The following is a 26,329-nucleotide window of genomic DNA, read 5'->3' on the forward strand; positions in this document are numbered from 1 at the left end:
CAATCCTCTTTGACCAATGTGATCTCATCCTATCAAGTAATGTGCTACTTTCATCCGTGTGACATATTTCCTTATTTTATTTGGAAGGAATAATATTGTAGACGCTTGAGAGGAAACTCGAAACCTGTTTATTCAGCCTACGCTAATGCACGCCATCCCACACACACACACACACACAAGCACAAACACAACACACACAGAGACCACTCAATGACTGACAGTGACGGCTGACACAAACTACTGGGGGAGTGACAGGGTGGAAGCAGTGCAGTGGTTAGATGGGTGAGGGGCAGATAGCTCCTTTCCTTAGTAAAGATCAAGCTTCAAAGCAGCCACACCTCACATAACACACACACCCACACACACACACACACGCACACACACCCATACTCATACATGAGTTAGTCAAAAACCCTCTTGCATCTTGCTTACTCTAGCTCTTTTTTTTTTCCTTTCTTTTTTTTGTGCAAAACTAGTGGATTTAATTTTTTTTCAGTAGTTCACAAACTGGCCTAAAGGGGGTGCTAGAATATTTCAGTCTAAGAGAGTCTAAGCTTTTAAATGAAATCAAATAGTTGACAGCATGTAATGTAATTATGCATTTCCTTTTTTTTTACTTGGAAGTAGGAACATAAAAACATCTAAAAATGTTCTTATTTTAATGATATAGAAATGTTACTAAAAGTTTCTATGAACTAGTTCTCTTCATTGCAGCTGTGTAGCAGCTTAATTTTTTTGGTTACACTAAACTGTATGCTTTTGTACATCATACAAGCACACACACATACACACACACACACACAAATATAACTGTAAATAGAAACCAGTCATTGGGAGTGTGTCATTCTCACACCTCTAAGAAGCTGCAGAGATCCTTGCTGATTGGCTGCTTCGCTCCTTACTGGTTGAACACACTCCTCTGTACGAAGCAGATTCCTGTTTCTCAGCTAAATCAGGATGCCTGTAATTAGAATGCAATGCACAGCTCAGCATCCTGTAATATAATATTGGCAACTTACAGTGAAACAATGTACTCAATGAAAGAAATGAAAATGTGCCGACATTGCATTTAACTAAAGATGTAAACAAGAAACTTGTTTTCCTTCGCTGAATTACATATCAGATTGTTTTTTTTAGAATCAACGGCCTTCATAGAAACATAAGGACACGTCCTGAAGACCATCCTAAAGGGGTCCGTTTACGTCGGCCTCCAGCGACCTGACACAGGACCGTCCACCTGATGAGACGGTCTGAAAGCATTCCTCCACTGTTTGGGTGTTGAGCAGAATGGACGGAGGAAGAAGAGCTGGACTGCCGTGTTGAAGAGGCAGGACCCACCACCCAGAAAGCCTGCCACGCTCTCTGCTCCTCCAAAGACTGCCAACCTGCTAATTTGTATCAGTAAACAAGCAGCCGACAACTTCAAAGCGTCGACACCAATGAGGCCTGACTCGGGAATGGAGTTGTGTGTGTGCTGTGAGCAAGTTTGTGTGTTTCCCCATTTATTTAATATTGTGCATGTGCGTTTATTTCCTACTTCTATAGGAATACCTTTAATTAACTGCAAAAAAAAAATCATTATTTATACCAATATGGTGCACAAAAATAAAATAAAAAATAAAAAATGGGTCAAGTTTAGAATTTGATAATGGTGGATGTGTTTTTTTAAAAGCAAAAAATGACATTTTTAGATATGAAAGTACAGAAAACTGTCAAGGGACCATGACTTAACTTGGGCCTAAACAACATCCATATCGACTTTCAAAACATAAATCAGTAAAGCCCTTGTGTGTGTATGCTAAAAAATCCATCATTGTGAACGTGTGTATACATGTTTCTTTAGATGGGCCACCACCCACCGAGACAAGTCAGGTAAATATTTGGAGGGTGGAGGGTCAATGAAGTGTCCAGTGTCCAGAGAGAGCTCATGCAATCTGAAAATACTCGACAGGGACACCTGATCCTGCTTCGAGCTCCTTCTGAAGCCGAGAAACATCCCAGCTAGCAACCAACGACAACATAAAAAAAAAAAATGCTTCCCACCAAACGACGAAAACGAGGAGCCTCCATGAGCATATTTGCTCACGTAAACACGAGAAGTCTTGTGTGGATCTGCATGAGGTGTGTGTATGAATATTGGCAGAATTGTTGTCATAACTGTGTCATGTAGTGAGAAAGCGTGATGATGGAGTTTTCTGGGTGTGGTCTCGACAAAGTGAACACAGGCTGAGGAGCGAGCACATCCGAAAGAGACGCGTGTGTTACCCGAATCGGCAAAGTTTCATCTGATTTTGATCACGCAGAACTATACTGAAGGTTGCATTTGTACATTTTAGTATCTCTGGGTTTTACATCCGGGTTCAGAGGTCTTCATCATGCTGCTTCACTCAGATCCAGATGCCCACCTTTCACCCTCCAGTGCCAGGTGTTCTTACAAGAGCAAACCACACAGGGGAGCTCCTGCTTTTTATGAAGCCTGCAACACACACATGCACACACACACACGCACGTACGCACACACACACAGACACGTACGCACGCACGCACACACACTCCATCCAGACCTTCCCCACAGTTAATCTGCTGTTGGGATCAGAACAGATCACTGCAGCAGGAAGCAGCAACTGAACTCGAATGCTGTTAAAATAACAACATAAATCTAACAGGTTTTGATTTGCAACAATATTAATTTAATTACAGCAAAATGAATTGCAAAGATTTCTCGCTAAAAGAAATGCACAGTGAGACTATTAAAGAAACCTGAGATAATTCTGCTAAAACTACAGTGCGTTATGATTTTTCTTCGTATTAGTATTGTATTTTTTGAATTTACTATGCTTTTATGAAAAGTTGCTTTCACATCCGCAGCTTGCAACTAATATGTTTTGTAATCCAAGAATGAAATAAAAATATTTACTGTACCATTAAAATTACAGCGCGTTATGATTTATGCTCACTTCAGAATACTTTTTGCATTTTTTTATATTTTTAAAGTTGCTTTCACATGCAGATTAACTGAAACAATTTTAAAACATGTGAATATTTTCTGCAATGAAAGTTATTCAGCAAAAAGATTTTTCAGAAATTTTTAGGTAAAAAGAGAGCAGAATAAAATTAATGTCAGCAGATCATGATCATTTGTCAAGCAAGGGAAATAAGAGGAAAATGATAAAGTGACGCCGTCGCCCTGAGTAAACACGACGCGGTGAGCAGGAGGTGATGTCAGATAGTCAGAGAAATGCAGCAGGACAGGACATGTTCAAATAAATATCATTACATCCAAGATGGCTAAATGATGCCAGTCTGAGAGACACACTGTATGACCACAGTGAGGATTAATGAGCTGAGAAATCAGACCCAAACACAAGGATGATTTTTTTTTTTCCCTCCACGTTCGGTTCACCTCAGTGGTGAGGCCCTCTCCTGGAGTCACATGGGAGGCTGCTTCAACACGTATGATGAGAAAGATTTCTGCCCATCCGTGTTGCCTCGTTCGTCTGTCAGTAGGTCGACCCACATTCTGCGAAGCGGGAGATGATGATAGCAGCCTATGGAATGCCTCTATGAAAGTATTATCCAGGTGAATAATTCAAGTGTAAATAGCTGTATTTACACTTGAAAGGTGGTAAATAAATGGAACTCAGCGATGAAATAAAAAAACAATTTTTGATTTTCATTGTGAAGTATTTACAGAAGATGAAGCACTCGCGTTTTCTAAGTACTTTGATTTATTCCAAAAAGTTTTAACTCTACTCGTCTGCACTAGGAAGTCATTTCAATATTCCTTCATCATTATTTCAGATGGGATAAAAAGTTCTCTAAAAGTGTTTGCATTGGACGTTCTTTATCACTGCAGTGGAAATGTTATTTTATTTGAGAATAAAAATTCATTGATTTTGCAGACCTTTCATTGTAGATTAGATAAGGTGTTATATGATTCTTCCTCATATTTCTGTAGTTTGCAATATGAAAATTTATTTCATATTTTAAATGGTTGCTAAAACAATAAAAATATTTTTTTTGATATTTGTATATATAATATAATTATTGTGCGTGTATATATATACACACACACACACACACACACACACACACACACACACACACACACACACACACACACACAATAATTAACTAATTAGCAATATTTTTTGAAAAAACACATTTTTCTGCTTAAAAAATTAATTTTCAGAGACATTAAAGTATCTTTTGCAAATTCCTGTCTAGTTCATATTAATGAGAATAAACAATGTGAAACATTTTGGACACAAATAATAAAAACAGCAATATTTCCGGCAATGTTTAAAACAGATTTTTAAAAATCGGACTTACAAAGAACATGAATATGAAGATGAGTTGTTTTGTTACACTGAAGACGTAATTATTCAAAATGTATTAAAAATTCTTTAAATGAGAGAACAGCTTTAATTACCCAGAGTCATGTAATCTCTGGACCTTTTGTTTTTTCTTTGCTTCTCAAATGTTCCTCGCCGCCACCAAAGCTGCCTAATGGATGCAGGAGGAGGAAGTGTTTGACATTACGGACACAGCAGTGCTTGTTTTAGAGAAGCTGCTCATGTGCGCGGCCCATACGGGCCACACAGTACCTCCTTAATGTGACCCAGACCCCCCAGCCCCACTCCAGGGGCTCCAGGAACTGTCCGCTCAGCGGGGACCAAGTGTCACTTTAGCCCCCCTGGTGAACACAAGTCAACATGCCTTAATACCCCCCATCACCTAAAGTTACACTTTTGGGTCTGCAATTAGCACACCGGTTAAATCTGCCCCAAACCCCCTACTGAGCTTCCTATTTCCAAACTTCGACATGGAGTTCTGTGCCACAAGGCTGCGGCCTGAGCGCAGAACCCCCAAGCTGGGACCCCGAGTGGCTGCCTGTGATGCTGGCTTTTTGTGGCACAGAGCCAGCCCCCCGCCACATGGTCCCTCATCTTTCACTGTCACTGTGCGGCAAAGGAAGAGATCAAAACAAACATGCGGTGGCAGGGAGAGCCTGACATGATGAATCGCTGTAATTAGCATCAGACTGCCGAGCGTTCGCAGCGATTGGTGGAGGCCACTTTTGACACATTCTGTGCGTGACTGGATGACAAGAGCCACAGAGCGAGATCTGTGACCTGAAGACCTGAGATACAACCGATCCCAAGATACACCACAACTGAGCAAAGAAAAAAAAAATCAACAGGTCATTTTACACCAACCTATGCTCAACGTAAACATTTTCTGGAAGGGGGAAAATTTGCACAACACGGAGTCGGGTTGATGGAGGAAAAGGTCAATTATCAGCTGATCTGCAGTCATGCCAACAGTACAGAACCCGCCTCAGCTGGCATTGGTTGCATGCAGTATGCTCTTTCCCTCCTCGTAATCCTTCATTGTCGAAAAGGAGCACAGGAAAAGCACAATTTTCTCATTTGGCCAGTCTCATGTATGCCATTGCAAAAACTGCACTGTAGTTTGTTTTCCTGTCTTCTCTGCTCAAGTGGAGTGCTATTGGCATTCCAGGAGGTCAAATCACGGCACGCCTCTTGATCCCCTAATTTTACTGTCTGGGGTTGACGTAGGGGTGTCTAATGGACACGTTATCCACTTCCTGCTCCCACTGAGAGGCCATCCTGATCCTGCTGCAGGACTGACTGTAGAGTCAAATCCACACTAAACACCTTTAGCTTTTCAAATTTGAGACACGGTTTTGTCACCCCACCAGAACCAGGTTGTGCTCTTTTTTGATACTGGCTGATGGGATTCTGCATCTGTAAGGCGTATTTTCTAGCATTACAGGGTAGAAAACAAAGAGACTTAGGATGTTTCTGATAGACTCTGTTTGATTGTGGATCAAAGTGCAACATTTATCACATAGTCAACTGGTGGAGTTACTACAACTTGTTAACCCTCTTCACTGGTGGTGGCACTGCATCAAAGACAACCAAAGGAAATTATACAAAAACCACAGAAGAAGACACTGAGCACAGCTTCTTTCTTCACGAAATGTGAGAAGGAAGGAATGGCATCAGATTTTAGCACTTGTAAGATTTCTCTTTTGTCTTTTTAAGACATTTCCCCCACTAGTGCTACATCATCACAACTGTTTATGTTGTATTTACCCAGCATGTCCTGCACTGTAGCACGCGTCCTGTTTTTGGAGAGGTCTCCAGTCCACTTGCATCACGTTCATTCAAACCACACCAAAGTTTCCTTCAACTGAACCAAGACTTAGGTTTGCAGGCAGAGCAGAGTTCACTTTTTCGGTCTATTGCATGTTCATACCTCCCCAATTGAACCGGACTTTAAAGTGGACCAAACATGGCTGGTGTGAATGCACCCTCTGGCCACTTTACTAGCCTGGACATAAACTCCACAAGCAAAGTTATTAATTTCACCCTGAGAGGGCATGCCGTTATGCATGCATGCACTCAAACACCAATACACTTGTGTATGTGCACAGTGGACCGGTCTGTAGGGGTCTTTTGACAACAGACCTTTGGTTCAAGTTCACAAAATCAGCAGAAGCAAACCTGAGGAAGGACAGGGGATGGAAGATGCTTAGGGAATGAGGGGCATGAGGCAGTGGTTGTGGTGGAAGGGAAGGGAGGAGTTGGGGGGGAGGTCACAGCCTCTAACCCCCTCTGCCAGAAACAACAAGCAAGCCTTCTCATATTTAAATAAATACTGAGCCTGTGGGGAGCAGCTAAGGAGGAGGCAAGGAGCGAGAGCCGGGCTGGAGGATCTACAGTGAAGCCTATTTAGGATCAGGGGCCAGGCTGGGAAGAGCCAAGCAGGCAGTGACAGATTTATAATGAGCACAGACTCTGCCCTCACGTTTAATACCAGGCTCAAGACGTATTAGGGAGACAAAGGCCGCGGATCCTGCTTGGAGAGAAGAAAGGCCTTAATTAATTTGGACAGATCACGGAGGCCCCAGGTCCACATCATCAGTTCTTTGTGGCAGGAATGCCAGCTATTTACCAGAACTCCAATAGGACTGGGGAAGGGACGAGGGGGAGGCGAGGTGATGACGAGCGGGACCGCCGCGCCGCAGATAGGAAAAGGATACTTTTCAAAAGCTAAAAGCTTCCCAGTTTTAAAACAAAGACGGGAGGGGAAAAGAGACGAAGTGATTTTGAAAAGGATCTGAGTCAGAGCGCAGATCGCCCCCACCCACCCACACCCCCTGATGTCCCGCACACATTCCAAACCGTTTTCTACCTTTTTTTAGCTCTGCATAACCCGTCTCGATCATACCTAACCAGAAAGAGGTATTTTTGATTTGTATGTAACATGAGTTAACAAATCATGAGTTATTCAGTTCATTCTCTAATCAATGAAATAATATACTTTGTATTTTGTCAAGCCACAGATGATTGAAATACATCTTATAGTAATGTCCAGGTAGTTAGATGGTGTCTTCTTTAGAAAAGCATCAGAAACAGATCTCAGTCAGAGGGCAGTAGGACCCTGTGTGGGGATCTGTTGACAGCCGTCAGGCCTGTGTTCATTGGTTCTGAAATGACATGTGGAGATCCCAAAATAAATAAATAGTAGAAGCGACACTCTGTAAGAGGGAGGGGGGTTAAAAGTAAAAACATTGTTTTTCCTCTCTTAATTTTAAGATTTATATTATTTTGAATAAATAAAAGTTGGCAGTTTTTTTAAAAGATTGTCTGGTTGGGTATCATTTTTCTCTAACAAAGGGACATCAACCATAAAAACTCAGCTGGCTAAGGAAGAATGAAATTTCACGGTAGGATTTTGCAAAGGTAATAAATCCTGCTGTGATTAAAACAATATCTAAAAAAAAGATAGACCTGATCAACTGACAAACTTTATAGCAGAAAAGTGATATTTGGCATATTTCTACATAACTCCTGGGGCATTAGGGTTCAGTTCCAGTCTGTCCATGTTCTCTTTACAAACTACTTGTTGCCAAATGTTTCAGTTTTCAAGTTTGTTGCTTCAACTGTACACAAAACACTCCTTAAAATTAATTATTTGATTAGGAGCATTCAAATAAAAAGAACAAAAAGAGATGTAAATGAACAAATTAATACACAAAAAACACTCCTGATCAGACGTGTTTTATCAAAATTTTTCATATATTTTTATATTTACCAATTACTGTTTTGCAAATAAATAGTAAGACAATACATAAAAAACCTGACCAGGCAAACAGTGATTTACAGTCATTTCTGGGAAGTAGTTTCCATGTGTTTACCTCATGCATGAGGTAAAGAAGGTTCTAAAAATACAAACTAACATCCTCTTCCATTTAAATAATAATAAAAAAGAACTCTATAGTTTGCTTAGCCTTTTTTATGTGTGGGAATTTTTCAGGGACACTGCCTGAGTCTGACACAAGGGAATCATGTTTTTCACCTTTGGTCAGCTATTGTGTTCATGTCCATTGTGTTATATGCACGTGTCCTTTTAATGATGACACACAGAAAAAACAAGAGAACAAGGCTGGACAGGAAAATAACATTTATATGCCAAAAAGGAAATTACCTGCTTTTTAATTTCTTTATTTTTACATTTTTAGTGGTTTTTGGGGCTTTTTTCTTTGCAAAGATTAAATATATTTTATTTCCTTAATCCAAAAACATTACTTTTATGTCTAAAACTGAAAAAGGAGAAGTAAAAAATAAATAAATAAATAAATCTGGACTTTATATGTAAATTACTCCGAAATTCTGATTTCCTAGCGGCATATTTTCAGCTTTTGTTTTTGTGTCAGGACTGGACAAAGACTCACGATGCTATAATTGACTTCACGGGTCAGCGAAAAGTCACTAATGAGTGATTCAAATCTAAAAACACCTGTAATACAAGGTTAGCTCAGCGCCGACTGGGATATTCAAATTCATTCAAATACAAGGTTCGCGCGCAAAAAACAACAAGCGAATAAGATTTTCTTTATTATGCAAAAAAAAAAAAACAAACAAAAAAAAAACAAAGACCACAGAGAAAGTCTCGAAAATGTCGAAATGTGTTCAAATTATAGAAACGAAATTCAAAATAATAAAGGGTGAACACGTAAGGATAGACGTCGAAGAAGTCATTTCGGGAAAGACGAGGGTGCGCGTGCGCGTAAACTAGAGAAGAGATTGAAGGCTTTTATTAACGAACTGGCCGACAATATGACACAACACAGGATGCCTCCACCTGTTGATCTTATTCACAACTGGAAAAATTTCACACTAGTTATAATTAATTATTATAAATAAATAAATAAATAAATAAATAAATAAATAAATAAAATGCTGCATGAATACGTAAAAAATAGTAAATAAAAAAGAAGCTTGACATTTGAGCTAAATTTCATTATGAAAGGCCATATAAGATACTAAAGCCCATTGGTGTTTTGATTTCTCCTGACCACTTTAATCGCAGTGGCAAAGAAATAAAATAACATTAATTTTGGAAATTAAATAAAACACACATAAAGTCACGTAATGCTCATTTGGTCTTATTTAATGTAAAGGAACGTCGCAGAACATTAGATTTTTCATGCATTCTACATTTAATGCATTTTACATGCATTGAATCGTTCCTCAAAAATAATTAAAACAGAATCAAAACGATTCAGTGAATAAGCCTATTACATCTTAAAAATGTATTTAAGTTATAGCTTTCCCCTCCTCATATAATTTCCCCTGAGGAGCGTGGTACCTTGTGGAATATTTCTTTCTCTGTATAGCTGCGCGCGTCTCTCCGCACATTCCCCGAGGCCCCGCAGGGAGACCGGACACCCCGGGCCCTCTCCTGTCAACGGTCAGCTTCCTCTCCTTCTTGCACCAAGATTTAGACTAATATTTAGACAGGATAGGGTTTTATAAGTGCAGCGCGCCGCACAGCCCAAGTCACGGGGCATGAATGTGAAATTGCTGATTTTATGATTACTTGAGTAAGCTGGGGCGTGTTGCTGTAATAACTTTATCAGCGTGTCTGTGATACAGAGTGGCTCGTTAAATTTAAGCCTGGACACATGGGCATCCTTCTCTGACTCCTGAAAAATATCAGGGAGGACATGCTGTTTTACCGCAGAAGAAGAGGAGAGAGGAGAGGAAGCGCGCTCGCAGCTCGGAGCAGATACTACTCAGTCCCATCTCTGTTTACTAAAAGCAGAAAAAAATGGCTGCCACCGAGCCTTGACGGTAGCTCATCTGTGCTAGTTTAATGAGGCAGGAGTTTTTGGTTTGATGGTGTGCCGTGTTACTACAACAGGACGCGCAGGACCACACAGGCGCCCAGTTCACGAGGACCAGAAGATTAAATAAGACAGCGGGAAAACTATCGCCAGACCTGGAAAATATCCTGCACTGGGAGACGTAATTATAGGCTACACGTGTTAGGGGCTGTGCTTCAAAGATACACTTACATTCACACTGATTTATCTGTACAGTCATCAAGGAAAAACATGCAGATTGGTGCGTGCGTAAAAACGCGCTAAAAATGCTGTCCATATGGCTGAATATGCCTAAGCTTCGCGCTCTCTCACTCAAAATATATTAATAATAATAATAATAATTATTATTATTATTATTATTATTATTATTATTATTATTATTATTATTATTGTTATTATTATTATTATCTAATGAACCTGCATGAACAAACACGTGTTCTAAATTTCTACATTATTTTTACCCTCTAGTTTCTAATCCAAAACTATCAAGCAGATTCACACTTCTCAAGATTTTCGGATTTTTCATTTGACAACAAATGAAAAATCATTAATAATCTCCAAAATAGGTCAGGCTACTATGGTAAGCCATATTTAAAGCTGTCAACCCAGAAACGTCTATTATTGAGTCACTCTGTCATCCAACAGGCAAACACTGTATGGTCTGAAATTCTGTAATCAGTGACAGTTTCTCCTCACTTAGTTTTCAGGTTACATGCTGCGATTTCTTTTTTCCAGATACATTTATTGTTATTTGGACATAATTTAAACGTGATGATGCTTTACTATTATTTGTAGGAACAGTTTTAAATCGCCGTTTGATTTTTTTGTTTGTGTTGTATATCGAGAAGAGACTATGTCTCAAAGAAAAAGAATGATTCAAATTAGATTGTAACTTTCAGAGCTAATTATCCATCTGCAGTCCCTGCAGTGTAACTTATAAAAGACGTGTGACAGTCTGGATATATTTTATCTGAAAAATATTTTTCGTCTACATTATGCTACTTTAACTGCTAAAAAAAGAAAACTCTTGAATAAATTAATTAAAATCCAATCAGATTTTGATCAAGTTTGAGGAGAAAAAAGGGGGGGAAATAACAGATTTGTGATTAAAGCACAACACATTAGTAAAATATGAATAAACGGTTTAAATACACCCTGACAAGGTGACATGTAAACATTTCCTCTGATAACTACAGTTACGACGTAGCATGTAATTGGTGATTGCCTTGGGGTTAGAGGCAAGTTTGATTTCATCATTTGGGCGAGCTAAACTGGGTAAAGCTGTATACACACCTTAATCCTTTCTCCAACACAGGACATTGATCTACAATAAGTCTCATTCAACTAAAGCTTCTACTACATATTTACATATTAATAAACTCATCACGTTTTCTCTGTCGGACACAGCGACTTTGATTACTTCATTGAAACGATATATTCAGTTAAATTCCGATTGAAATATTCTCGATCTGTAATCAAAGTAAATCGGTTTATGTAATAAATTATTGATTATTTAAAATTACGTGTGCAAGCTAAGATTCTTGATTAAAATCTTTAATACTTTTAATGCTCTAAAAATTAGTTTTTATAACACACTTATTTTATTAAACAAATCTATGAATACTCTTCAATATTTCATAGTGGTTATATCAGGGAACAAATACACATTACTGAAAACCTTACTTCTCTGTATTTCTATGTACATTTGAGGCTCTGCGGCGCTAAATGCCTTTACTGCCCTGCCCGCTGCAGAGGCGGATTCCAGCGCGGTCGCGTCCCATTTCGGTTCGCCTCTGTCTTCTGTCTGTTAGCACCTGGGTGTTTACAAAGATGGCTTCCGACTTGGCATTGATGAAGTGAACTGGCACTGACTGAAAGAAAAAAACTGACTACCATCCGATCTATCTATCTATCTATCTATCTATCTATCTATCTATCTATCTATCTATCTATCTATCTATCTATCTATCTATCTATCTATCTATCTATCTATCAGTAGTTTGTTTATGCTCTCTGCCTCCCACTCCGCTTCACCCCATTACTGGCTCCCTGTTGACCAACATAGTAAAATAAATGCTATCCGCTCCCATCGCTTCAACTTCTACATGCTGCCGCACATGGCTGAGCCCCGATAGAAGCAGCAGGAGGATCGGGCCAGGAGGCGTAGAGGTCAAGTCCAGCTCAGGCCTGCAGAAACTCATTCAGTGTCTCAGTTTGTTTACTGACCAATGGTTGTTTTTGTTTTTCAGTAAAAATGCATCAGTCGGAATACAGCAGGTTGTGCAAAGAGTTTACAATATTGTTCCTTATGGGTAATATATATATATATATATATATATATATATATATATATATATATATATATATATCCATGAGTTTAAAAAGTGTGCACCAAGTTCTCCAAATATCTAAAAGTTGTAAGTCCTTCAGAGAAAGTTCAGTATCAGTAACGTCTCTTTGTTTCAATATCAAAAATCAGTTAAATGTTCACAATAGAAGATGCTGCTAAGGTTTCCGACTGAACTTAAACTCAACAACTAAGATATTCCAGCTTCACATGTAGCCTGTGATGTTCCAGAAAGGCTCGGTGCATGCTGGAGGCTCTACTGAGCTCAGGGCGCTGAAACGCGCGCACTCACCTAAAGCAAGCCTTTACTGAGGGGAGATAAAAGAGGCGCACGGGCGTTCAGTGACGTTGCTATTCAATTCAAATGAGTGACAAGACTTATTGAAATAAAACATTGAGCGCAGAGCGCAGGACGCGTTTTTCCTGCAGTTGTGCAGGGGTTGGTGGGGTGGGGGTGGGGAGGCGTGGATCTGTCTCGTTCACTTTTGACATTCTCGTGGCAGCAGTGGATTCTCTTCGTAGCGCGGCTCAGACAACAACACCCTGCCGGTGATCGGAGGAGAAGCGAGGACAGATCACTCTTTACGGATGCACCGCACTTCGATCCGCTCGGGAAACCCTTTGTACCTGGACTACTTTCAAGGGGAGCGCTTCAAGCCAAACTTTCGCACTACTCGGCGGCCGGTGGCGGAATGTGAGAAACTTCCTTTTTGGCGCATGTTCTTCTGCACCGCGCAGAGCCGCCTTCTTCTGCTTTCTGCGCGGCTGGAAAGCAGAGGAAGAGGTGGTGGTGGCGGCGGTGAAGTAGGAGGAGGAGGGTCGACTTATAACGACTCGGTCAATTGCCTATGGACGACATTGGTCCCCTCTCTCCAAAGGCGAATGCTTTCAGTATTGCCTCTTTGATTTCGGCTGCAGAGCGAGCAGGAAACGCGGCGTTTGACAAACAAGGCACCGGTCTGGACAGCCGGAGTTACTGTAAAATGCACTACAGCACTGTCACCCGGGAAATGGAAGGTAAATCTGTGTAGATCAAGCAAAAAATATATATATATACAAAATAACAATAAAAAAAACCACTTTGGAGATGCGTGGAAGGGGATGATTAAAGAGAGGGCGGAAACTGCTGCAGTTGATCACCGTTGCTCTGATTTCAGCAGGGAGAAAAGTCTGCAGATAAAAGCTTCCAAATCCCCGCAGCGTTCAGAGTCAGCACTAATTCGCGAAGATCACGTCGAGGAAGAAGCCAATAGGAGGAGGGTTTACAGGGGCACCCCGTGCGTAATGGTAAAAACAGACCATAATAATCACCAGCCACCTACGAGGGGAGCGGGGGGTGGGGGGTGCGAGTGTAAATCCATCCCACTCGTGCATTTGTCCATAAACTAGGAGCGCGACAAGTCACCGGCAGCCTGTTTGTTTGTTCATGCAAATCAGTGTTTTCCTCGTACTCCTCTCTGCAGGCCAGATCAGCTTTTGTTTGTTAACGGGGGGCAAATGTGGGCGATACCCTTATCCAAAAAGTTCAATGGGTGCCGGAAAGGCTATTAAAGAAAAAAGAAGAAGGGGCGCACTTCGGTGTCAATCAGTCTCGTCCCAGGGCGAGGAAAAGGCACATTACCTGCAGTTCCTTATCTAAATAGAAATAAGAACCGGTTTTTATCGCGAAGGGGAGGCCCTCTGCGTCAGATAAGAGAGGAGACTGCGCTGCGGTGTTAACACACAGCGCACAGCGTCAGAGCGCAATCGATCTGAAGGGGGGCAAAAAAAGCCATTCACACGCACTCGAAGCAGCGCGTATTTGAGAGCAGTTCTGCGACGTGGGTTCTCTCTTTTTTTTTTCTCTTTTTTTTTCTACTTTTTGGAAACCTTTCGTCACTTTTGGGAATTCTGCTGGTTTAGATCAGGAAGTTTTTAGTCAGGCTGAGCTCGCATTGGACGCAACTCCGAGGACTAAATGATCAGTTTTTGAGCAGAAAGGGCTGTATTTAAGCCTCCCACCTTTCATCGGAGAATTATTCGACCCTGCTTCTGGGTTTTTTCTTTTCTTTTTTTTACCGTTTGTGTTTAATCGACTTTTAAAGAGTAAAAAAAAAAAAAAAAGCCGTTTTCTGGGATGATTTCAGCCATATCCAGCCCGTGGCTGACGCAGCTGTCCCATTTTTGCGATGTTACAGCCTTCACGACGAGCAGTCTGAGCAGTCTCAACTCGCCGGGGGGCTACCACCTCTCTCAGTCCCCCGGGGACCCCTACAGCCAACATGAGTCCCACTTCGAGCCCTGCCCGGCCGCCCAGCACAACTACAACTACCCGGGCTCCAACCCGGGCCAGAGCCAGGGCCAGGCGAGCGACGGCGGGACTCCTAACTGCTCGTCGTCGTCCTCCAGCTCCACGCCGAACAGCAAGAGCATCGTGAAGAAAAACCCCAAGGTGGCCAACATTAGCGTCCAGCTGGAGATGAAGGCTTTGTGGGACGAATTTAACCAGCTGGGCACGGAGATGATCGTTACCAAGGCTGGCAGGTGAGAGCGCGTTAAAGCTCCGACCTGAGAGAAAGGGAGCGAGGATCGGACATGTTTTACTGTAACAAGTCACCACAATAGTGCATGAACATCACGCGCCAAAGAAGACACGAAAATTATTGTTATTATAACTACTATTATTTTTAATAATTAAAAAAAACTAACAAGAAAGTCATAACCACCATTCGTCACCACCGAATACGAATTGAGGTCTATTTTTGTAATAGGCTTTCATATATAGTACACATTAAAAACATATATTTATATATATTTTTTATAATTCCCTACTATTTCTTTAAACAGCATATATGCAAATCCGCGATTGTGTAACTGAATTTTCTCCCACAATTAGACAGTTTTAATAAAACATATCCGTTTCACTTTATTTGAATTATAAAATAGCACATTTTCAGATTTTCGTTTGGTGTAGTTTATATCTGCATTAAATATATGATACTGATGTTTTATAGAACTTAAAACAATGAGATTATTTTAAGTTCTCACATTTCGTCATCGTGAGCATCAATTTCATGCCATTATGTTGAATATTGTTGCTCTTTACACGACTCAAAGTGAAAATACAAAGTCGTTTCGTTATTTATTGTATTTCGTTGCTTTTTAGTTTTAAACTCTTCCTCCATAAAAAAGAGCTAAATTATAACAAAAATAATTTAATAGTATTGGTAAATTTGGCCCATTTTAAAATTAAATTTAAAAATAATAAAAATATGGAATATGACACATAACACTGAGTCAACTATAGGAAACACACTTACTGCAGACTGTTTATTATTAATAATAATAATAATAATAATAATTATTATTATTATTACTACTACTAGAATGCAGAGGTAATAATAAGGAGAAATCAGCCTGCAGCCTGAATGGGAGGCTTGGGTTTCCTCTCTCCGTGCTGTCTGACAGGAGAAAGGAGATCTGCTGCAGAGCACTTTAAAAGCTCCTTCAGCCTCACCTAGCCACAACACTGATGTTAATTGAGCGTTGATTTTGGGATCCCTTTCACTGACTCGACTGGTGGATTACTCAACTTTCCTCTCTTATTCTTGAGCAACTTTTAGGGTGAAAACAAGCCTTAGGGGGTGGAAAGAGGCTCAGCAAGAAAAAAACAAAAACAAAACAAAAAAAAAACTAAAATTCTGCAGAATCGCAGCAAACCTCCCGAAATATATTACATAAATGTATTTGTTTCAGGACGCGAGGATAATATTGTGCATTAAATGAATGTTTTAATATCCAACTGTTCCCTCTTGGTGCAAACAAAAAGTTCAGATTCAGAATCGACTGAGTAGTTACTACCCAGATTAGCACCCGGATGCGGGTGTGTATTTACATTTGCTCTAGCATGAAAATATCTGGGATTTGTCAAAAGGCAGCATAAGAAGTAGAAATATACTAAAGGGGGGGAAAAAGTCTTAAGTGCAGCAGAAAATACATCATATACGTGGCAGCATTTGGAGGGACTTTGTCCAGTTACGCATGAAGTGGTTGCAGGATTTTTAATAATCACAGTTATGTTTTCCTGCCTGCAGTTCAGACTAAATGGGGCCCTGAGCTCAACGTATCCCAGCAAAATGCCTGCGGGCATTTATACTTTGGCAAATATGCCCTTTTTCCCCCTCCACAAAAGTCAACGCAATTTAGTCAACGACTAAAGCGCGCTAATAATCGGCCTGTGGGGAAACGGGGCCTTACGTCATATATTCTGAAGGAAATGCAAGTTGAAGATAAAGAATTAAACACTTTAATCTGTGGTTTTCTTTTCCCTCTCAGGAGAATGTTTCCAACTTTCCAAGTAAAAATCTTTGGGATGGATCCCATGGCAGACTATATGCTGCTGATGGACTTCCTGCCTGTAGACGACAAGCGATACAGGTAACGTCTTCCTCTTTCTTTCAACTGTTTTCTCTCTGTGAGTGTTTATTTTTGTTTTAGGGCGGGCATTAAATTTAATCAGATAAAGAAACAATTGATGCAAAGATAAAGGTACAAGGAGCAAAGTTGGGCTATAACACACAAAAAAAGTTTCCATAATTAATGAGTTTAAATTCACCGTATTTCTGGGATTACCTAAATCACATAAATGTTTTTCCACACAGTTTCATTTGACTAAACTTTCATTTCCGATTTTCTTCGCCTTAGCGGAGTGACATTTTGCATAATGTTGCATAATGCTATTAATATACTTTTGTTTTTAATTTACTCTTCCAGGTATGCTTTCCACAGCTCGTCGTGGCTGGTGGCGGGTAAAGCTGATCCTGCCACACCGGGGAGGGTGCATTACCATCCGGACTCTCCAGCCAAGGGCGCTCAGTGGATGAAGCAGATCGTCTCCTTCGATAAGCTCAAACTCACAAACAACCTGTTGGATGACAACGGACATGTAAGTACAGCCAGGGGAGGAAACGGAGCTGCGCCGAGGAACAAATCGGTGCTGTTTGTTCTGCGTAACGGTGATGGAGATAAAGTCAAATATCTCAGCAAAAAGCAATCAAACTCATCTTCACGGAGTTTTAAAAAAATAAGGAACATAATTCAGCACAGCATGGATAGTATTTGTGTGTTATCATAAACTGAAAACATACCGTCAGAGAGTTATTGAACATTATTTTCGACGTTAAAATGATTTCCGATTAATAAACATGATATTTTATATAATAGTGATGTATTCGTTGAAATGGCATTGCGGATAATTCTGCAGCTTAAAACTAATTTTACTACTCTTGGCGCCTCTTAGAAATTAAATAATGAACTAAATTTGGCGTAAAAAGAATGACTGAACATGCAGGTTTAGCATACATAATATTTTCTTCCTAGACGATAACTTATTGTTCATTTAGGCATATTCAACAATTTCTGGGTTGACCTGTGAACGGTACAGTCAAAATTGGAGTTTCTTTCAAAGAGTGATTGCAAACTTAATTGCGGTGGGGGTTTTTTATATATATTTTTAAATGATTATTTTTATTTTTTTGTAAATTATTTCTAACATTCCCATGTTTGGTTAAATATATATTTAATGTATTTTACAGATTTTTTTTTCATTTTTCCTTTTGCTTATTCATACATTTTGTTCACAGCAGTTTGTTAGTTTTTACTACCGCCATTTGGACGTCTTTGTAATATAGACCAAACTTAGTCTCCTTTTAACATTGATGTTATTTTTCAGATCATCCTGAACTCCATGCACCGCTACCAGCCCAGGTTCCATGTGGTTTATGTGGATCCCCGCAAGGACAGTGAGAAATATGCCGAGGAAAATTATAAAACGTTTGTTTTTGAAGAGACTCGCTTCACAGCGGTCACAGCGTACCAGAACCACCGGGTAAGAGATGTTTACCGCCCTGCGTAAAGTCTGCAGTGTAGTCAGCGCGCGGCGCATTGTGTTGACGCAATAAATGCATATTTATCGTGCTGGTAAAGTTAAAATAGTTCCAAATTTACTTTTTTACCATTTATTTAATAATGAACAAATTATCTAGACCAGGAACCATTCGCGTTTTTGGAGCGTATTTTGGTTCAGAGCTAGTGTCATCTTCTTTTACGTCATCTGTCCTCTCCGGATGTTTAGAGTCATACTTCACTGTGTTTTTTAGTTTTCTGAATAACAGATTATCTTTTTTTCTTACCAATATTCAGTCAAAGTTCATCAATAATAAAAAAAAGGAAGTACTTAATTTCAGTTAAAATTTTATGGATTTTCAGAAATGAGCAGCAAACTTGTTTTGCTTGTAACAAAAGCAAAAGCCGAGAGCTGGAAAAGTTTAGACAACAATTTAAGGAACTTTTATGAAAAAGACAAGTCAATAATACAAATAAAGCGTTTAAAAATGATAGTAATATTAATAAATATAATTGTATTTTAATAATTTTTCAAATCACTTTCTAAATCGAGAAGATGGAGTGGTAAGCACTGAGATTATTTTTGTGTTTTCTGTTGCTTTGCAGATCACACAGCTGAAGATCGCCAGTAATCCGTTTGCAAAGGGCTTCAGGGACTGTGACCCAGAGGACTGGTGAGCTTTATTATATTCAAACATTACACAGTCATTGTCATGTTTTCACAAGTCATAAAAACTGAATAAAAAAACCGATATATATATATATATAACAAGTTATAGAGGTGCTCCATGGGTTTAGTTTTTTTTTTTTTTTTAGAAACTCATGAACTGCAGAAATCACAGGATATTGTTTGAAAGTCAATCAACTGTGTTTGTCTGTCACTGACAAATTGCTCGAAAGAAATAGACTTTTTTCAAAATATTTATTATTAAGTTGTGTTTTTATTTTTATTTTTAGAACGTATAAATCAAAATCAGTAGTGTTTTGAATTATTTCTCTATTTTGGCTTTCTTTATGCTTGTCCTTCTACATCACATTCACTTTCTATTCCTCCACTGTAAAACGATCCTCACACACACACACATCATTCCAGGATATGAAAATGAGTTTTCATCCCCTTAACGTCGAAAGAAACTGTGCCCTTGACAATCCTTAAGTGACTTTGAAACTGACTCCACTCTCCCGCTGCAGGCCCAGGAATCACAGGCCAGGCTCCCTGCCAATAATGAGTGCCTTCGCCAGAACAAGAAACCCAATGTCATCTCCCCCTCAACAGAATGGCACAGAAAAAGGTCTGCAGCTCGCTCTTTGTTTCACTTCAAGCTTCTTGCCAGCGATTGAATATCCAGCAGAGGCTGGCTGAGCTCTTCTGTGTTTGTGGTGCTGTATTTCTGTCAGCTGTTGGGCTTTTTTTTCTTTACGACTTTCCCTCGACTGAAGTGCAGTAGTGCATTTGCTGTATCAGCCCATTGTTGGTTTTAAATTAAACATTAAAAATCAGTCAGCCAATGTCATGCGCTGGCAACATAATAAAGGTTATGTTGCATAACCGACCACAGATTCAGAGTGCTACAAAAACTGGAAGGAAAATTAGATTTTGAAAAAAAACTGAAGTAATGAGTGATGTACTGATTAGCTGAGAATAAACTTCAAATATTTTTAAAATCCAAGAGTTTCATTGTAGCTGCCCCAATTATTTTTGTTTTTGTTTTTAATTCTGTATTTATGGTTATTTTTGGAATTTATTCCAAAGATAAACAAAAAAATTTTAAAGCCGTGATTTTATTTGTATCATTAGTATTATTCTTCATATTTTTAATTTGCAATTATTTTTTGGACCATGCTTTCATCTGGACACAGAAAGTGTTTTCACAATACTGCTAATTTTGTAGAAATAAGAACAGGCATTTAAAATATCTCTCGTGTAACTTATTGTTAAGGCTTTTGCTATAAGCAATAAATTAATTGCATGATAAATTAAAACAAGCACAATAATTTCCATTTGCATGCTTATTTTTCTCATGTCTCTCTTTCTACCAATGAGTGGATGACAAAAGTCCTCAGTCTGGTGCTTTGGTCTCAACAAGCCCCTTTCTTGAAGGACAAATGTGTTTATTAAAACTTCAGCATCTATTTTATCTGTTGTTTTTTGTGCTTTTGTTTATTTATTTTGAATATGTTAAATCCATTCCAGTTCCAATGTTAAACGTTTGTTACCATTACATTACTTGAAAGTGATCTCAAAATAACAATATTCTTGTTTATCGCGATAACTTCTGGGACAATTTATCGTCCAGCAAAATTTACGATAGCGACAGGCCTACTTATTGTATTGTATTTCAGTCTGGTTTTCTCTAACTTCTTCATTTTTCTGAACCATCACAGAAGATGCCAGACGGGAATATGAAGGAGACCCCAGCGGCACCCCAATTCACGCCGACCCAGCCCACCAGCTGATGTCTCGTGTCCTCAGCCCAGCTCTGCCCGTCCCAGGAGGCCTCCACGCTGTGCCACTGACAAGCGGCCGACCGAGCCCTCCCCACGACCTCCGACCCGATCCCCACCCACTGCCCCCGGACACCCTGCACCACCACCCCTATAAGTACCCCACCGCTTATGAACACTACCTGGGAGCCAAGACCAGGCCTTCGCCTTACCCTTTACCAAGCATCAGAGGACACACGTACCATCACCACATGAATCCCGCCACAACTAACATGTACTCGGCAACTAGCGGCCCCTCTAACTACGACTACGGGCCCAGATAATGACTGATGTCCATCAAGGATAAAGCCGCACAGCACTGTGGGAAAACTAGGCGGACAGGAACAGCAACACGGTTCAGTCAGGCAATGGTTTCTGCAACACGTGGGGTTTAATCAGAGGCTGAGACTCCCCTCTGCTGGATAAATCCTGTCATATTTATTTAAAGGAAATGCATCTAAGCATGGACACCTGTTCTAAGCCCTCAAATGGGTCCACTTTGACCTTTGAACCCGAACGGAAAGAGCTCCAGCTCGAGCAGCGCAAGACGTTAAGCCGTCAGGCAGTCGCAAAAGGAGGACCCAGTTCCTTAAGACGGACAAGACTTTTGATCACAGACTGGGATTGATTTATTTTTTTCTCTTTTTGATGCACTTTTCGATTTGCTTTGTTTTTATTGCTTTAAAAAAAAAAGCCATACGTTATATATCACCCACGAACCTTCTAGGTTAGTAGACGAGATGTTTGCATGTTGAGCTCATCGGAGAGGATGTCAAAAATACATCGAAATGGATTTTTTTTTTTTTGCTTAAAAGGAAAAGAAAAAAAATGTTTAAAATTTATAAACATCTCGAGCCGCTCTGAGTAGCTTGTACCATGGCACTGACTTGCAGCAATTCTAAGTAAATAAAAACAAAGCAGGAAGAACTCTTCTGTATCTGTAAAATAAACATTAAATTCTTGTAATTCATCCAAACGAAAGGGTCTCTGTGCGAATCTTCCATTTGAAGTGCTCCCTGCACAAAAAAGCGGGGAATTGTTTAAAAGAATAAAAAAAAAAACAGGCTTGCCTCTCCGATAGCACTGTCCGACCGGATCTGCCCTGCTGAAGTCGGCTGACGTGTCTGCTGCTTTTGCAGTTATTGGCAGGCAAGATTTGAAAGCTGTCTAAACATTGGAATGATTCAAATGGTGAAATATGCACCTGGTTTTAAAGACACACACACACACACACACACACACACACACACACACACACGCACACACACACACCCCACACACACACACACACACACAATCACCTTTTAGCCAAACTGAACTGAATCTGGGTTTACTTCTTGCAATTATTATTATTTTAAATAAAGGATTTAGATTTCTCTCTTTTTTTGAGTAAAACTATTTAAAACTTTAAAAGCAATAATTAATCATAATTGCTTTGAGAATTTATTTAGCTTACCTGTTGGACATTTGAGCTTGCATCTTATGCAGTCTTTATTTTTCATTTCAATCCCAGCACCTCCCATTCCCCCCCAGACGGATATCATCACTCATTTCTAATGTGACACTCGGTGATATTTTGAGAATGTGACCCCTCTGCTTGTCTGTGCAGCCATTTCCAGTCATCTCATATCTGAAGTCCTATGAGGAATGCTTTGTTGTCAAGGTTAATCTCTTTGGGAGAAAAATTCGGCTTTGTGGCTGTCAAAGATTCAAAGGAAAGCGTTACCTAATGATTCATCATGATATATTTTTTTTCTTCTTCTTTTCCTTTTGGCTCCCGTAGAGCTGAGAGGATGGAAAAATGATGCCGGGGGGCGCCTGACCTCTGACTGTTAAATGGCTTGTAAAGGTGTCAGAGGTTAAATAATGTTTCCACTCTTTCAAATCACGGCTAATTGGTTGCATCATTTTTGTTTGGTTGTTTTTGTTGCACTGACCAAAAAATATGGGCTAATGTTAACATTATATTTTTTTAATTCATATTTTTATAACGTGAACACGGTAGTGGTTACCGACAGCCTAAGAAATGTAGGACTTAAAAGTTATCTATTATGTTTTGTTCATTTTAAAAATTTCTTTAGTCGCTGCTTCAACAAAATGTGCCACATTTACTCATTAACATCTAGGTTTTCACCAAAATGACGACTCGCTACTTAAATACTGCTTAAAAACGGCGATGACGCACTTTAAAAGCTAGTGAAATGCAAAATTGTTCATATTTGTTATTAAGGGCGTCATGAAACCTTATGCCCCGTACAAAAAAAGTCACCGGTTAGTTTATTTATGTTTTAGCCATTGTTTTAATTTACTTTTTTGTTGTTTTTTTTACCTTCTGGTCGTACAGCGCCGCCCCCGGAGACCTCAAGCCGAGCGATAAGCACCGACAGCCGGCCGCAGGTGTTGCAGATCAGCCTGATTGATGGGCGCGAGATCCTACGTGACGATGCAGAGTTTGTTGCGACACCGCTCGCGCTGTTGTTGGGTTTAGGGAGAGGACTTCAGTCGAGTGGGTGAAAAGGCTAATTACAGGTTTTACGGTACAGAGGACACATCAGTAGAACCCATACGCGTTGTTTTATAGGAAACTGTTCTAAATAAGGATAAAGATGTTGGTAGAAACTCGAGGACCCCGAAGAAGCTCCCAGTAACAATTTTGGTAAATTAGACAGACCAAAGTGGGTTAATCTCAGTTGAACACGTTTGGGTTGTCATTTATTCTTGTATGAAGTGTTCTAGTTAAAAATAACATTCAATAACTATATTTTAATTTAATCAAAGCTTAGCATCCTGGCCTACAATTTCTGTCTCTCTCATTTTTGCAAGAAAGTGAAAAAGAACAATTAATTAATTATGACAGCGACATTTACATGGGTTTAGTTGTCAGCAGAGCCGTTCAAGATTATGTGGGGACCTAGACGGATTTTGATTTGGACTCAACCAGCTAAGCAAATCACTCAGTTTTTGCTTCAAGGCAAACATGGAAATATGTTGTTTGGCTGGTTGTGTGTGTGCGCGCGTGTGTGTATGGCTATGACAACAGCACAGAGAAAAGCAGCATGAATGATTAATGCAAGATGAGTTAGTTTTAAATTTTGACATGTGAACTACATTCCCCTTTCAGCTAATGCCCTTCATCACTTAAGATTCTTAAAATATTAGTATTTTTAAAAGATTCTACAATTTAAAGTAGTTTGATTTGTCATTAACAAAATGGAAAGTCCAAGTGTGTATTCTGTGTGAGAAGCCAAGCACTACAGGAGGCCCTGCTGGCATGGAGGCCTCAAGCAGCAGGTTTGTTTATCAATGAAGCTTCAGTAGAAGTATAAAACTAAAAAAGTTGATTTGTTTTTTTTTTACATGTTAGTTTAGAGATGAAAAGTACTTCATAAAAACAATCCTGAGTTTTGTAAATGCTAATTATCCTATGTAGAATAGGTGAAAACTAAGTCAAATTAAAGCATTTTCTGTACTTTAATAACATTTGTTAAAAGTGAAAAACAACTGAGAATAATATTCCATGACTTTATCTTAAATTTATTAGATGTATAAAATGTGACAACCAACACCAAATGAGCTCTTGAAGAGTTTGCAGACCGTTGCTTTGGCGTTGCCTGAAACTACTCTGGGTTTACAGCAATTGTGTCCTTCTAATGCCTGCTGATGCATGTTTCCCACATACACCGTTTCATATCGGAAATATTTTTGCAATAATCTAGCAGCTCGAGTTATTCCTGGTCTGTTGTGTTACATTCAAATGAACAACCTTAATTTAGCATCTGCAAGGGTTAAGTTGGGTTAGCCACATACTACTACATAGCTTTGGCTTGCTAATAAAACATGACTCCAGCTATAGCTGGTGACTGCATTTAGGGCTTTAATAATTGTCTAATTTTTAAATTTATAATTTTGTGTGAGCATGAAAAAAATAATCTGACGTGAAAATTACAATAAAGATAGATACCCTTTCACCTCAAAGTAGGCTATTAAGAACTTTTGTGAAATCTATTCAAAGATTGCAAACAAATCGTCATGTTTTCCAAAGTAACAGTGAGTTTAGTTCACTGCCTGAAATAGCAGCAATAAACCATTTTATGTGGTCAAAAACATTAGTCATTTAATAAATCATATAAAATGTGTTGCAAAAAAGGGCAAAAATATGAACATAAGTAAGCAAAACAAGTTATCTAACAACAGCTTAGTGACAGAATTGGTATATAGTTTAACATAAAAACTTATAGTACAACCATCCTATATTTGTGGTTGATACAAGTATTTGAGCATATTACCCAAATATTCAGTCATGCATAGTAAAGTATAAATGCAAAACACTGTAAGAATTAAAATGTAAGCGTACCGTAATATACCCAAAAGATAGGCTTTGCTGTAGTCTGCATGATAAACACTTAGTTGTCAGCGAGTTGGTGTAAATTAGAGCAGCTCCAATTCACTGTGTTGCAGCTATAAACTTTGGAAATTGCGCCTGCTGGAGAACATGTAATGAACTGCACATCTGCATCTGCTAAATGCAATCAGCACAGCTCCTCTGGAGAATATTCAACATGCAATAGTAGTTTTCACAGCCCTGCACATATTTAGACCTTGTCAACAGTATTAGGTTGTTTTTACAAATACGTATGTGCACCAAAGGAAAAAGTCCAAACAGCTACTTAAGACCTTATGTTTTTAATTCCCTGATACCGCAGATTAAAAAAAAAGGGCCCAAATATTTGCCACTCACAATCAAAGGAGGGAAGGACAGATGATAATGTGACCTGAAAGATCTCTTGACACTCCCCTGAATCATCTGTTGTGACAGGCCTATCGAGGGTTTGATGTACTCACTTCAGCAAAGCGTAAATCTCTGCTGATGAGCCTTTTGCCACAAACCACGGATAAAAACAAACCGGGTAAACCAAACTGACTCAACACCAACAGAACGCAGCCCAGCATCTCGGTACTTGAAGATAAGTTTGTTACAGAGGGGGAGACTTTTGAGGCGCTATAATGCCAGTAGTGAATCCCTTTTTGTTTTAACGTGCACCATGGTGCATACAGAGACGTGGATCTTTGACATTTCCTTTTTAAACAGTTTCTTTAAATTGTACCGACAGTTTCTTTAAATTGTACCGAGTACAATTTAAAGAATTGTACTTGGTACAATCTTTCCAGGTCAGAAAATTTCCCAAAGCAATTAGATCTGAAGCTGAGATGGCTCTGGAAGGAGAATGATTTGAAGTCGTATCTGTGTCGATTTGACCATGTGTTTTAAATCATCGTCCAAAGGGATCTCCCAGTTTTCTGGTGGAGTCCATGTTGCCACACGCCTCAGGATATTTTGGAGGTAATATAGACACAAAACCACCAGGGGTATTCCTTGTCCCAGTTGAAATCCTTGTTGAGTTTATCAAATTTCA

At 39.4% G+C, this 26,329-nt stretch overlaps 1 protein-coding gene across 2 annotated transcripts; it reads left to right on the forward strand.

Annotated features, from left to right (window-relative positions):
• Positions 1 to 13,042: 13,042 nt before the first annotated feature.
• Positions 13,043 to 21,960, forward strand: LOC103141331 (T-box transcription factor TBX1-like). 2 transcript variants are annotated; one of them, XM_007556937.2, is made up of 8 exons: positions 13,043 to 13,242; positions 14,726 to 15,071; positions 16,863 to 16,964; positions 17,301 to 17,472; positions 18,259 to 18,414; positions 19,038 to 19,105; positions 19,623 to 19,723; positions 20,817 to 21,960. In XM_007556937.2, the coding sequence occupies exons 1-8, from the start codon at positions 13,137 to 13,139 to the stop codon at positions 21,197 to 21,199; spliced, it is 1,434 nt and encodes a 477-aa protein (XP_007556999.1). In that variant the 5' UTR covers positions 13,043 to 13,136; the 3' UTR covers positions 21,200 to 21,960. The 2 variants fall into 2 exon arrangements, with proteins under 2 accessions (XP_007556999.1, XP_007556998.1); XM_007556936.2 differs by lacking the exon at positions 13,043 to 13,242 and adding an exon at positions 13,249 to 13,565.
• Positions 21,961 to 26,329: the final 4,369 nt, after the last annotated feature.

This window comes from Poecilia formosa, unplaced genomic scaffold (genome assembly GCF_000485575.1).
Source record: "Poecilia formosa unplaced genomic scaffold, Poecilia_formosa-5.1.2 Scaffold82, whole genome shotgun sequence".
In the NCBI taxonomy this organism is placed as follows: Eukaryota; Metazoa; Chordata; class Actinopteri; order Cyprinodontiformes; family Poeciliidae; genus Poecilia; species Poecilia formosa.

Excerpts from the sequence above, each read along its gene's own strand:
- LOC103141331 (XM_007556936.2), top strand. The coding sequence starts at position 13,397 with ATGGACGACATTGGTCCCCTCTCTCCAAAGGCGAATGCTTTCAGTATT. Across the intron at positions 16,965-17,300 it reads GTAGACGACAAGCGATACAG|GTATGCTTTCCACAGCTCGT; the intron begins GTAACGTCTTCC and ends TTACTCTTCCAG. Across the intron at positions 17,473-18,258 it reads TGTTGGATGACAACGGACAT|ATCATCCTGAACTCCATGCA; the intron begins GTAAGTACAGCC and ends GTTATTTTTCAG.